This window comes from Papio anubis, chromosome 10 (assembly GCF_008728515.1).
Source record: "Papio anubis isolate 15944 chromosome 10, Panubis1.0, whole genome shotgun sequence".
In the NCBI taxonomy this organism is placed as follows: domain Eukaryota; kingdom Metazoa; phylum Chordata; class Mammalia; order Primates; family Cercopithecidae; genus Papio; species Papio anubis.
Window position 1 is genome coordinate 50,201,424 of NC_044985.1, and position 15,527 is coordinate 50,216,950.

The window sequence follows — 15,527 nt, forward strand, 5'->3', positions numbered from 1 at the left end:
ATGATAAAATGCTCAACCTTAGTAATCATTAGAGAAACAAAAGTCAAAACCACAATGAGAAATTGTTTCCCACCAGTCAGAAGGGCTATTGCTAAAAAGACCAAAACAAACAAACAAACAAACAAAACAGATGTTGGTGAGGTTGTGGAGAAATTGGAATGCTTGTACACTGCTGGTGGGAATGTAAGTTCAGTCACTGTGGAAAGCCGTTTGGAGAGTTCTTAAATAACTTAAAACAGAGTTAACATTAAAGCCAGCAGTCCCAATACTGAGTATATACCCAAAGGAATACAAATCATTCTATCAAAAAGACACATTCACGTTTATGTTCATCACAGCACTATTCACAACAGCAAGGACATGGGATCAATCTAGATGCCCATCAACAGTAGACTAAATAAAGAAAATGTAGTACCCTGGAATACTATACCACTCTAAAAGAAGAACAAAATCATGTCCTTTGCAGCTTGATGAACATGGATGCAGCTGGAGGCCATTATCCTAAGCCAGTTAAGGCAGGAACAGAAAACCAAATACCATATGTTCTCACTTGTAAGTGACAGCTAAACTTTGTGTGCACATGGACATTAAGATGGGAACAATAGACATTAGGCACTGGGGACTACTAGAGGGGGAAGGCTCGCGGGTGGGCAAGAGTTGAAGGACTACCTACCAGGCACTATGCTCACTACCTGGGTGATGGGATCATTCCTACACCAAACCTCGGTGACATGAAATTTGCCCATGTAACATGTGCACATGTACCCCCGAATCTAAAATAAAAGTTGAGAAAAAAAAAGAAACTTTTAAAAAAGTAATCTAAAAGTTCAAGATGTGGATAGGTGTGGTGGCTTATGCCTGTAATCCCAGCACTTTGGGAGGCCAAGGCGGGCGGATCACGAGGTCAGGAGATTGAGGCCATTCTGGCCAACATGGTGAAACCCTGTCTCTACCAAAAATACAAAAATTAGCTGGGCGTGATAGGGCATGCCTATAGTCCCAGCTACTTGGGAGGTTGAGGCAGGAGAGTCGCTTGAACCCGGGAGGTGGAGGTTGCAGTGAGACCAGATCACACCACTGTACTCCAGCCTGGCGACAGAGTGAGACTCCTTCTCAAAAAAGTTCAGGATGTAAGGGTTAGATTTTTGTTGTTGTTGTTTAAACTATGCTTATTCTAGAAACTATTTTTAGCTGAACTATAAGTTTACATAAAATTTAAGTTATAATTTATGCAATTTCAAATTTTCATGACATTAAAAACCAATAGAAGTAAGTTTTTGTTATTAAGATCTGGCAGGGATTTCTTATATGTGTATCTCCTAAAGACGATATTGTGAGACATAGTGAATAATATCCTTGATTATATCCTTAATGGAGAGGAATTAATTACTCTTCATAGAGCTGTTTCAGATAGGGACAATGTTTGTTGGAATCGCATTAAGAAGCAATTCAGTAAAGATAATTGTCCAGGGTGGGGAATGGGGAATAAAGTACGTGGTAATAATACTGTTGCTGATATAGTTAGTGCTCAATTATCTACTACTTTGGCTTCAACTATGAATAGATTTCAGAATATGAAATGAATAAACCACATGTCTGCCTAGTAAAATATTTACCTTGATTGAGCTTCTTACAAATATTGAATAAATGCCCACACATGGGCCAAATACTAAGGACATAGCTATTTTACAATGAAAATTGAGAGGACTGTTACTCAACACCCTTCCTTTATGGGATATTTAAGAGCTAATAAGCGCATATGCCTGAACTTTTGACAATCCAATATTAAAATTAAACTGGAAAAGGTGACTAGGATTCTTTTTCTCAAAACTCGTTTAAGTATTTTTTGGAGTGGAAGTAGTAATAAGGAAGAACTTGGTCACATGTCTTGCATTTACCTGAATATCTGACAAGTTTGTCATGAACTCAGGGTTACTCTTTCCTGCAGCCATGCTGGCCTTTTAAATTCTCTGACTCACCCTGCCCACTCCATCTATTTAGCTTGGACACATTCTTCACATCTCAGCTCAAGTGTCAGTTTCTCATAGAAACCTTCTCTGACTCAGAGAATCCTTTATAAAAGGCCTTCAAAGGACCATGTCTCTCTGTTTTATTCCACTTGCCCCAGTTTCCTTTAATTTATTAAAGCAGAGAATAATAGAGTGAACCACCAAGTAACCAATATCCAGCCTCAACAATTACTAATGTTCTATTCTTCCTTTTTCATTTATTCTTCACTCTACTTATTTTCTGAAATATTTATTTTAAATGAAATTTCAGAGATAATACATTTTTCAGATAAAATATTAAAAATATAAATAACAACACCATTATCACAATTAGCAAAATTAGTAATTCCTTAATATTAACCAGTACTCATATTATACCCAATTCATTACTCAAAAACATCACTACAGTTTATTTGTTCTAATCAAAATACAAACAAGGTCCAAATATTTTATATACTTGGCAGTTTTATCAATTATCTTGTAATTTAATTTATTTTTTCCAACATGATTTATTTTGTAAAGATTCTGGGTTGCTTATACTTTAGACTTTTTCACAGTCTGTATTAGGTAGATTGTATCATTTCAGTGTAATTTAATGTACTCCTCTCTCTCTTATAGGCTCTGGGGGGAAAAAAAGCAATTGGATCAAGACGCTTATTAGACTTAACTCAAATTTTGGGAAGAATATATTGTATCTGGTATTTTGTGTTTTCTATTCCATAACAGCAAGAAACACATAATTTATTGTCCTTGAGATACAATTTAGTGTTTATGATAATTTGATAGTCTATCTATCCATTAGACCATTAGTTTCATGAAGATAGACACTCAATTTGTGTTTATTAAAACTTTTTATATCCAGTGCTTTGTACAATTGTCAATCATGGTTTAGTTAGATGAATTATGACTATCATTTTAAATGTGGCAAACATTTTAAAAAAATATTTGTATTTCTACAATTTTATATACATGATTATCTTTCTGAGATTTTGCCAGTAGTTGACAATTCATAAGAAAGTTTCACCTGCAAGGAGTGCTACTGTTTCAGCACTGAGCCTCCGGAATGAGGAAGTGAAGTGGTAAATGATGGATTCTACTCCTCAGTGCTGTGAAATCAAATATCAGTGAGTATAGATCAATCTCTGCAGCTGGAACTCTTCAGTGAGGATTAAACTCAAGAATTCATGATGGTACTTATCATATGTCTGGTGCATATTTGACCCTCAATAAACATTTTATGTGACTGCCATCGTCACTTTTATTATTCTTTTAATTATACCTAAATAGAGTCAAAGACAAGAATTTTATGTTGCTGGGTGCTTCTCTATTGGAACAGCCATGCCTTCTTGCATTTGCCTTCTTGTGTTCTCTATAATTAGTGACTGATTATTTATGAACTTTATTACCATGAATTAAATTGTATAGTGTAATAACATAAACATTTTAATATCTTGTATAATATTATGGCTAGTTCTACATTTCCCACTTTGGAGACTGAACCTCAATTCTCTAATGTGAAATATTGAGATAATTCTAATACCTCCAAATGTTGTCACAGTAGAAAGGCAACAATGTATGTAAAAATTTAGCATTGAGTCTGAAACATAGTAAATCAGCAATAAATGTTGCATGATATTAATGTTATTATATTGTTATGAGATAATTCACTTCTAAAATGTGAGTTTATTCAATCTGATTTTTTCCATAAAAATCAAGTGTTCTTAATATAGATTGCTGAGCGCAATAGTTTGTGTAAAAGTTCTCTTCAACATGATGCATAATATTGACATTTCATAATAATTTTATTAATATTCTTCATAACGCTTTTCAGTTGCTCAGTATAGTGTAAGCAATGCTTGGTGCTTTACATGCATTTATTTCATTTGGACTTCACTACAACCCATAAGACAGGTACTTTATATACATTTTACAGATAAAAAAAGCTGAAGTTTAGAAAAGCTAACAAACTTGGCAAACATCATTCATCTATTAAGTAGCTAAATTGGGCTGAAATCCACATTTATCTGACTGCAGAGCTGTGCTTTTGGCCAATATGACCGACAGCTTTCCTATAATGTGAGAATACGAAGCACCTGAGCAATATATCCCGGTAATTCCAGCATTAGAATTGACATCTCACTGGTTTACAAGCAGATCAGTGACCTGTAGAGCCCTCAATTTGTTCCATTTTACATTATTTTTTCCAGTTTTTGTATTTATAAATAAAAGGGGAAGATTCTTGCACAAATAGTGTATACTTTTACTTCCCAGAAAATTCTGCTTGATAAAATGTTCTAGGAATCTTCCAGGAAAAGAAATGGGTTATGATTAAAAATTTTAATAAAAATCAGAAAATGTGATCCAGAGTAGAAAAGTGAGTGGAAATATTGTAAAACTGGGAAATATCCAAGTTCTTCATAAGCAGAGTTAATAAAACATTTCATCTAGGATCAGAGAAGTATTGTTACATTCTTGGATACAATTGAGTGCAGCCATAAGCCTTTAAGATTGTGAAATACCTCTTCAGAACAAATTACACGTTCAACATATCATTCAAACCCTAATCGCTCAATCTGAAGGACCCCGGACTCATTTCTTAGAAACAAAAAGCTTTTGAATTTTGTTTTTCTGTGGCTTACTCATATATAATGGGAATACTCAATAGCCGTTTTTATACATGTTTTCTTCACACAGTCCATAATTGCTTCTTGTTCAATGGTATGCATGTTATGCACACAAGCAGCTATCGAGTCATTCAGTATGATCTTACATCACGTTGTTCAGATCCCACTTTTTGGTACAGTAGCTTTCTAAAGTTTCTTGACTGGTGATGACTTAATAAAAGGGTTATATACAGGGGAGTTAACATTTCCCTCTTTGACTTAGTAGGGATGTTTCGTATTAATGTACCTTAGTACATATTCCACTTCGTGGCAGAGTGTATCTCGGCCCTTTACCTTTCCTCCTTGTCTTTTTATGCCTTTATGAGAGGGTTCTGGGTATGGCTCCTCTCTATTTTTTGTTCTCTGGCTCAATGTAGACCTTTTTCCCATTTACCAAAAAGGTAGTTCAAGGAAGAGACGTGAGATTACCAGGTCCTGCAGAATATTAGAAAGCTACTTCTGGTTGCTTTCTTCCATCTGGTCCCTTCTTTAAGCACACTCATGCACAGTTTAGATTTTTAAAGACAATTTTACAAAACTTCCTTAATGCTACTTCTGTCAATACTTTCAAATTAATATACCAAGGTTTTTGCTATGAGGCTAAATAATCTGAAAAAAAAAATTAAAGCACAACACTAAGCTAGTTGAAAATTACAGTAAAACATTGTTAGGTTTTATTCATCTGGATTTAATTATTTCAGGAATAAAATAATTCCCTGTACTATGATACATAGTGCATTTCCTCTGGGAAGAACTAGAAAGCCAAAAAATTAATTTTATTTCTGTCTACAACTTCAGTACTGTAATTTTATCCATCCTTTTAGTACTTTCTAATTTCTAAATTATGGAAGATTCTGTCACTTTTGCGTTAACACCAGACATTTTTCAAAGTTGTAGCAAAAGCAAGCTCTCTTATTGAAATATTTTTTGATCTTCTGATTACACACAGATATAAACATCTACTAGAAGGCAATGTACTCCAAGACCTTAAAAAGACACCTCTAGCACTGTGATTTTAAGAAGCATTAAAAAAAAAAGAAACCATGTCATTTGCAGCAACACGGATGCAGCTGGAGGCCATTATCCTAAGTGAATTAACACATGAACAGAAAACTAAATACTGCATGTTCTCACTTACTAAATGGGGGCTCAGCACTGGGCACACATGGACCTAATAATGGGAACAACAGACCCTGGGGACTATTAGAGGGAGAAGGGACTATTAGATGGGGAAGAGAAGAGGGAGGGCAAGGAAGGCCTGAAAAACTGCTTGTTGGGTACCAAACACTACCTGGGTGACAGAATCATTCGTACCCTAAGTCTCACTGTCACACAATATACCCACATAACAAACCTCCACATGTAGCCCCTGAATCTAAAAGTTGAAATTTTGAGATATGTTCCATAAATACCTAGTTTATTGAGTGTTTTTAGCATGAAGGGATGTTGAATTTTATCAAAGGCCTTTTCTGCATCTATTGAGATAATCATGTGGTTTTTGTCATTGGTTCTATTTATGTGATGGATTACATTTATTGATTTACTTATTTTGAACCAGCCTTGCATCCCAGAAATGAAGCCGACTTGATTGTGGTGGATAAGCTTTTTAATGTGCTGCTGGATTTGGTTTGCCAGTATTGTTAGACTGGATAAAGAAAATGTGGCACATATACACCATGAAATACTATGCAGCCATAAAAAAGAATGAGTTCATGTCCTTTGCAGGGACATGGATGAAGCTGGAAACCATCATTCTCAACAAACTAACACAGGAACAGAAGACCAAGCACCGCATGTTCTCACTCATAAGTGGAAGTTGAACAATGAGAGCACACGGGCACAGGGAAGTGAAAAATCACACATCAGGAACTGTCAGGGAGTGGGGGCAAGGGGAGCAATAGCATTAGGAGAAATATCTAACACAGATGACAGGTTGATGGGTGCAGTAAACCACCATGGCACATGTATACCTATGTAACAAACCTGCATGTTCTAGACATATATCCCAGAACTTAAAGTATAATAATAATAAAAAGATGCTCTAATAAAGCAATTATTTAAAATTCCAAAAAATGTTGAAATTATAAAAAATTTAAAAATTTAAAACTGCATAGAAAAATAAAGAACACCACCATCACTAAGAAAAAGAATTAAAACCCAAACAAAAAAATATCATAGTATGAACCCAGGAGGCAGAGCTTGCAGTGAGCCGAGATTGTACCACTGCACTCCAGCCTGGGCAACAGAGTGAGACTCTGTCTCAAAATAAATAAATAAATAAATAAATAAATAAATAAATAAATAAATAAATAACAATTTTTTAAAAATCATAAGTGTGGTAGATTATTTGCCATAATAGCCACAGATTTCCTTCTTTTTATTTATACCCTTAGGAAATCCCTTTCCACCTTAACTCTAACCTTGGCCATGTTACTTGCTTTACCCACTGGACAATAACAAAGGTGACACAAGCAGAGCCTTAAAGCACTTGGCATTGGTGCTTGCTCCCCTGCTGTTTTTTACAATCTGTGACCACCATGAGACCAGCGATGAACTGTCTCAACTGAGCCTAAGCCATAGAATCATGAGCAAATAAATGGTTGCTGTGTCAACATAAAAATAATATATATATATATATACCTCATCTGTTTCATTTCCTTCTTGAAGTTCTTTCCCAGTCTGTTGAAATTTTGGTTCAATCTTCTTAGATGTTTGACCAACTCTCTGCTTTTCTTCTTCATAGGCCATGGCAAGTATGCCTAAGAACAAACTTGCCATATAAAAGGAAAACCAAAAACTTACCACAACAAAAAATATCATGTAGACTTTCCCAGAGGCATAAAGTATCTAAGGAAAGGTAGAAAGTAAGGCAAAAGAGTAAAATGTTATTTATCTTCCGTGATTCTCCTATTTTAAAATAAAAGGCAAAATTTTGTTAGGAAAATAATGTAGCCATAAATGGAATGTAATCATAAGACTGTTTAAGCACTGGCTTCACCTGAAGAAATAAATGAAAAGCTTTTGAACTTGAGACATGCATGTGAAATATAAAATATATGCTGTAAAACCAAGGGAAAATTAGTAATTTAATTAACTTAGGGTAAGTATTTGATTTTTATGTCTTCATTGATAGAGAAAATACATTTGAAATAATTGTCATCTCTCAATATAGAAACTGGACAGCCTCAACATGGAAAGTTATTTTCTTTGCAGAAGAATCTTTAAATATATGAAGTTTAATGAAGTCAGAGAATGTTTGGAGATTGTTTTTTCTGATTATTACTTTATGGAAAAATCACAGCAAACTAAAAAATTAGTCTTTACAAGGAATGGAGAGCAGAATTATTTCTTTACCTGTCAGAGTATCTGCTTTGGTGAAGAACCTTTAGACAAGCTACATGGGGAAGTCAAATTACCCATTTACATGAAGGCAGTGCAGTGGGTGACATTTATGGATAGCAAATTACAACATTTTAGATTGCCAAACACAGCACTGACTAGCTTTTTATTTCATAGTAACTGCCTAAGACAGATCAGAAAATTAAAAGATTTAAAAAATTATAAGTAGAGCATTACAAATATAAAATATTATCCATTGATTTGACCTCATTGATCAAAAGTACATAAACGAAATTTAAGAAAACAAATGAGAAATTAACAGAAAAGTATTATCTACAGAAAATATTGTGTGGATGTAAAGTAAAGAATGTTTAAAGATTAATAGAAAGCTCAAACATTCAATGAGAAATAATTTCTTGACCTAGAGTATATTTGTCTTTAAAAGTATTTTTAATAAGCCCTATCATCACAGTGAGTAAACTATTTAGGACTGGTTAAATATTTTCTCACTGAAGTACCAGTTATTTACTGTAGTGCATTCAGCAGTCAGGAACAGGTATTATAAAATACACTGCAAACCCCATCTCTACTAAAAATACAAAAAAAATTAGTTGGATGTGATGGTATTTGCCTGTAGTCCCAGTTACTCAGGAGGCTGAGGTGGGAGGATTGCCTGAGCCCAGGGTGGTTCAGGCTGCTGTGAGCCATGATCACACCACTGAACTCCAGCCTGGGTGACAGAGTGACACCATCTCTCAAAAAAAAAAAAGTACCCTTCAGGCCATGCACATCAGTAAATAGAGTTGGTTCCAAGTATTCATGGGTTCCATTTCTGTGGATTCAACCAACCATGGGTCCAAACTATACATATTAAAATTTTATCTATATTGAACATATAGACTTTTTATCTTGTCATTATAAACAATACAGTGTAACAACTATACAGTCTCATACCATGTAAAAACATTTAGGTCAATGACCAGCAGCATATACAACAGTGATCTCAAAAGATTCTAATGGAGCCGTTCTATATAGGTATATCAATTTTTTTGGTTTTTATACTATGTTTTTACTGTATCTTTTATATGCCTACCTATACAAATACTTAGCATAGTGTTCCAATTGCCTACAGTATTCAGTATAGTTACATGGTGTGCAAGTTTGTCGCCTAGGATCAATAGGCTACATACGCTATATAGCCTAGGAGTATAGTAGGCTACATCAACCAAGTTTGTGGAAGTACACTCTATGATATTCACACAATGATGAAATGACCTAATGACACATTTTTCAGAATGTATCCCTGTCATTAAGTAACACATGACTGTATTTACATAGCGTTTACATTGTACTAGGTATTATGAGTAATCTCATTTAACTTATACAGGAGATAATTTATACAGGAAGTATGTAGGTTATATGCAAATTCTATGCCATTTTACATTAAGGAACTTGAGAATTCATGGATTTTAGTATCCACCAGAGGTCCTGTAACTGATCCCCCATAGATACTGAAGGACAACTATACTTTATGTTTATTATCTTATTCAATATTGCTTTCAATATACAGAAGACAAATGAAAATTAGATAGGAAAAAAGCTACCAAGATCTCACAGTCTATGAGGGAATGCCTGAATTCAGAACTTTTGCTCTCTCCACTATATAATTCTAGTGGAGCATAAAAGCACATGCTCTTGTTAGCATAAAACAGTATACAATTTCTAGTTTTATTACATTTAATTTGAAATAGAGGCTAACTGTGACCTCTATTTCAATGCTTTTTATGAATATAAAGTGAAACATTATACACGAAGATCTTAGCACATCCCGACTTCCCAATAAATATTAGCTATACTGTAAACATAACTTTGTTCCCTGAGGGTTGATACTGTTTTGTTCATTTCTGTACCCACAGCATACCAGAATACTTGGATAAAATAAATATATTTTGAATTAATAGAAAACAATAATCTCCAAAACATACACTATACTCTTTGGGAAGAATTGCTAAATTTCCCTATTCATAATTAGTTCAGTTTAAGGCAATGTTCAGCGTACAAATCTAGACAAAATCAAAACAAACTCTATCTACATTAGTCAGTAAAAACTTGGAGTACACTATTCACAATAGCAATGACTTAGAACCAACCCAATGTCCATCAGTGTTAAACTGGATAAAGAAAATGTGGGACATATACATCATGGAATACTATGCAGCCATAAAAAAGAATGAGTTCATGTCCTTTGCAGGCACATGGATGAAGCTGGAAACCATCATTCTCTGCAAACTAACACAGGAACAGAAAACCAAACACCACATATTCTCACTCGTAAGTGGGAGTTGAACAATGAGAACATATGGACACAGGGAGGGGAACATCACACACCGGGGCGCCTGTTTGGAGGGTGGGGGGAAGGGGAGGTATAGCATTAGGAGAAATACCTAATATAGATGATGGGTTGATGGGGTGCAGCAAATCACTATGGCACATGTTTATCTATGTAACAAATCTGCACATTCTGCACATGTATTCCAGAACTTAAAGTATAAAAAACAAACAAAAACTTGGAGTACAACAATGAAGATCCTGAAGGCCCTAACAGCAGGACACTTCCAGACTGGTTCCCTATTTCTTTGGTAGAGGGAAAGAACTATCTTAAAACAATTGCTAATGAGAAAAATTAATTCATACATTTTGGGGGTAATAAGTGAAGAGCAAAACCTGTATTATCATAGCATATACAGTGATATAGCCCATACAAATTCACTTATATTTTTATTAAAGTTCCATTAAGCATTGTATGTATAGATGCTGGGAAAGCAAAAAAATTAAAATAAGACAAAAATTCTTATTTTTTTTTCTCAGATAGATAAAAAGTTAGCAGGTAGTGTCTCAGGCAGTTCGTCTCTAAATGGGAAAATAGTTGGACAAGCAACTAAAACATCACAATCTGAGGAAAGTATAGTGGCCCGTGGCATTCCATGTAGGATGTGCCTTACTTCTACACTGGGCTTGGGGAAAAGCTCAAAGAAGAAATCATGGTTTCACAGCATAAATTTGAAGCATGAAACTGAAGGCAGATAGAAGGAAAGTTAAATTTAGGGAGAGGGTATAACATACATGGAAATACGACATTACGAGAAAAGCTCATTTAGGAAGCAGCAAACCTTTTAAATAATTATACAGAGAGCATATATTAGAGTATGTTAAGAAATAAATCAGGAGATGTAGGCAGATGAGACCTTGAAGGGCACTATATATCATGCATATAGAGTTGGAACTTTGGCCTATGGGAATTTGAAAAACACTGACGGACATTTAGAAGAAGAATAACATGATAAAATTATTTTAGAAATAAGAACCTCCTAGTGTTTTGGAGAAAACACTGAATCTTATCAAAGAGACTGGAAATACCAATGGAGGTTACCAGTCTAACAAAATTAGAAAAATATAGTTTGTATAAAAATGTCACTTGTAATATTTTCTTTATTTTTACCAAAAATACAATTATGCTGCATGTATGTTTGGTCTACTTGATTTCCATTTAACAATATATTATGAAACTCTGTGCCCCAAATATATTACTTTAGCCTATCATCATTGATGACCCATATATACACATATATTGCCCAAAATTTATCAAGTCAACCAAAATAAGCATGGATTGGATGTGTATGAATGTTTGTTTAAAAATAAAGAATGTTCTTCTTCAACTATAAATAACTTCAGAAGTTAGAGTAATGCTGCTTTGAAAATAACACTATTTTCTACTATGATAGAACTTCTCTTCAAAGAAAAACTGCATCCCCATTTTAATGAGCATCATACCTGAGAAACTATGACACATACATAATTAGTTATGAACACAGATTCTCAGAATTTGAATTTCAATTCTCATTACAGTAAGCCTTCTGTTATGGTAACTGGAACATGATTGAATATTGAACTGGATAAGAGGAAATAAAAGAACAAAAAGAAATAGGACACTGTATATATTCAATAAATAATTGCTTAAAACATGGTAATGTCATAAATTCAAAATGTTTTAACTAAAGAATTAATACCTAGAAATGTACTTTATTTAGTGATTATCAAATGCATAATATCACAGGCTTTGAAATAAGACTATGATCTGAGATCTGGGAGGTTCAACTGCTGTAAATTTTGGGAGGCTACTCGACCTCTCCAAATCTTACTGTCTTCATATAAAAAGCACACACACAAACAAACACATACAGTCTCTCTCTTCTCTCTTCTCTCTCTCTCTCTGACCTTGTAGAATTGTTTCAAAGATTAAGTAAGATATAATACACGTGGCATTGTGGCCAGCTTATAATTTGACATTCAGTAATTCTAGTTCTCTTTTCTTTTGTCTTCCAATTCTTCTGCACGTAAAAATTTAAAAAACTATATTACATTTGACCATTATCTTAGAAGCGAGGGCATGGTGCCATTCCTAACTACAGTACAGATTCTTTCTGTTCTTACCTGGTGATAAAGTACTTCAGGGTAATCCTGAGCCATTAACCGAAATAGGGCAAATAAGGCCCAGCCAAAACTGTCAAAATTTGTGAAGCCTTGATCAGGATTTATGCCAGCTTTTACACACACATATCCTTCAGGACACTGACTAAAGAAGACAAAGAAAAAAACCTGCTTACTGTTAGGTGACATTATGGCCAAATCATAACTACAGAACATCTGTCCTGAGTAATAGAGAACTCACTTTCCCACAGGGAGAATAATGTCTTCTCCCAAACAATTGCCTGCTAAAAAGTCACACATGAGTTAGATTTTAAGTTGATACAGTGAACGGTGTTAATTAAGCAAAAATAAAAAGGGGCCTCAAAAGTGGTTTTTGCCAAACCATTTTTTTCTATTTCTTTATTTTTTTCATTGACAAAGAGCAACTGTACATATTTGTGAAGTACAACATGCTGTTTTGAAATATGTATATATTGTGCAGTGGCAAAATGGAGCTGACTAACACATGCATACCTCACATACTTTTTTTGTGGTGAGAATACTGAAATCTATTATCTCACCATTTTTCAAGAATAAAATGCCTTGTATTAACTATATCTTTACTACTCCAATATCAAAAGGGAAATATCTGAACATCAGAGTGAACTGATGGAAAATAGTACTGATAAAAATACAACTGCAATGGTTGAGGGTATAATTTTCAAATGACTTCATGTAAAGCCTTTAGAACCCACTATTTAAGGGTGAGAAAACACTTATTGCATCGATAATTTATAAGCAGTATTTGCACATGGGGAGGCAGATCCAATTAAATATTTATTTTATTTCCTTTCAGGGAGTCCTCATATTTCTATCCACTTAGGAGCTTCGGTGTTGTGTTCCATGATTACAGTGGTAGCCCAGTAAATCATGCTTCCTCTCTCCACGCCCTTGTGTAGTTTTCTCTCATATTATTTTGGGTTTAGTCATGTTACTTGTTTTAGTTTTAATGGAACAAAGAGAGGTTTAAAAATCATTCATGCATTGGGACTTGCTAAATTGCTGACCCATAGTATCTGAGCAAATGAAGTTCTGTTGTCTTCTTGTTTTGGGATAATTTACCATGCAGCCAAGTATGACTGCTGCAGGTGAAACACTGCATGACTTTCTTTTCTTGCCTTGAAATATACCATTGTATCCTGAATATCCATGACCACGTACATATATCCAAAATGTATTTCAGGTCATATTTGAGCTTGCAATGTACATAAAAGGAATTAGCTGAAATGGGATGGGACAGATACAAAGAGATGGGCTCACCATTTGGATATGAGAATAGAATGGGAGCCTAGCAGGAGCGGGGCAAAAAAATATGTGCTGAGGCCGGGCACAGGGTGCATTGGCTCACACCTGTAATCTCAGCACTTTGGGAGGCCAAGGTGGGTGAATCGCTTGAGTCCAGGAGGTCAAGACTAGCCTGGGCAACATGGCGAAAACCCACCTCTACTACAAACACAAAAATTAGCCAGTCGTGGTGGCACATGCCTGTAATCCCAGCCACTTGTGAGGCAGAGGCACGAGAATCACTTGAACCCAGGAGGCAGAGGTTACAATGAGCAGAGATTGAGTCACAGCACTGCAGCCTGGGCAACAGAACAAGACTCGGTCTCAAACAAACAAACTATATATATGTATGTGTGTGATTGTGTGTGTGTGTGCATGTGTGTGTGTGTTGAGCAAGTGAGAAAATGTCAAAAACCCCTGAATTTAACTAAACCATATAACTCATGCTCTCCTCCCCCATGAGCCTTTTGTTAATCTGGGCACCAGAGTATAAGAAAGAGCTGAGTTTACAGATGGCTGCCAAGTCATCCCAGCTGAGCAAAGCAACAGGAGGGAATTACGTGAGTCACACACTGCTGCGAAGTGCCCTGTTTCCCCTTTATGAATTGTAATTTTCATCTGAAATTATAGGACAATGAGACATGACAGTTTTGTCATCTCACTTAAGAATTATTTTGAAATGCTGATTTTAAGAACGAGGTTTTTATTAATGCAAATTATAGCCATAAAAACATATAAGAGATTAAATAAGTGAAGTATCAGCATATGTTTTCAATTTTTTTTTTTAATGGATGTGAGGCTTTCAGTATTGCCCAGGTTGGCCTCGAACATGCAGCCTCGCCTCTTTGCATGCCAGGACAACCAGCCCGAGCTATCGCGGCTTCCATCAGCATATCTTTCATATTTCTTTTCTCCCAAAACTTCTTTCCAAATGATAGATTTATATTGTCTCTCTTGGTCATTCTCACTAGCTCTGGAGCACTCTTGAAAACAGAAGATAAGAGCAGCACACCAACATGGCACATGTATACATATGTAAAAAACCTGCACGTTGTGCATATGTACCCTAGAACTTAAAGCATAATAAAAAATAAAAAATAAAAGATTCTTGTGTAAGTTCCAGCTCTGCCATTTACTAGCTTCTTGACCTTGAAGAAATCATTGAATTAGTCTGACTATTGCTTTTTTATATAAAATTGGATGAATGGTATTCCACATTGCATACTTCTGCTATGGTCTGAATGTTTGTGTCCCCTCAACATTCATATTGAAATTCTAACGCCCAAGGTGATTAGGAGATGGGGCCTTTGATAGGTGATTAGGTCATGACGGTGAAGTTCTCTTGAATGTGATCGATATACCAAGAGAAAAGGCCTGAGAGGAACCTCTGGCCTCTTCTGTCACATGAGAACACAGCAAAAAGGCACCATGTATGGGCCAGAGGACATGCCTGCACCAGACACCAAATTGGCCCAGCATCTTGATGTGGACTTCTTAGTTTCCCCAACTGTGAGTAATAAATTTCTCTTGTTTTTAAACTAACCAGTCTATAATATTTCATTAATGCAGCCTGAGTAGACTAAGACAACTTCTCAGTATGGTTTTGATGATGAAATGAGATAATACAATCAAATGGGAAGCAACAGTAAAAACAACAGTCCTTCATTAAGTACTACCAACAGGTGATAATGATTTAATAGAATAA

At 35.1% G+C, this 15,527-nt stretch overlaps 1 protein-coding gene across 2 annotated transcripts in view; it reads right to left on the bottom strand.

The window, feature by feature from the left end:
• SCN7A (sodium voltage-gated channel alpha subunit 7) overlaps positions 1-15,527 on the bottom strand; it is a 95,233-nt gene that overhangs the window by 47,402 nt on the left and 32,304 nt on the right. For both annotated transcript variants that reach the window (XM_009182369.4, XM_009182367.3), the window contains exons 9-10: positions 12,503-12,644; positions 7,313-7,519 (exon numbers count right to left, since the gene is read on the bottom strand). In XM_009182369.4, the coding sequence (XP_009180633.1) occupies positions 7,313-7,519; positions 12,503-12,644 (349 nt within the window). The remainder of the gene's footprint in view (positions 1-7,312; positions 7,520-12,502; positions 12,645-15,527) is intronic.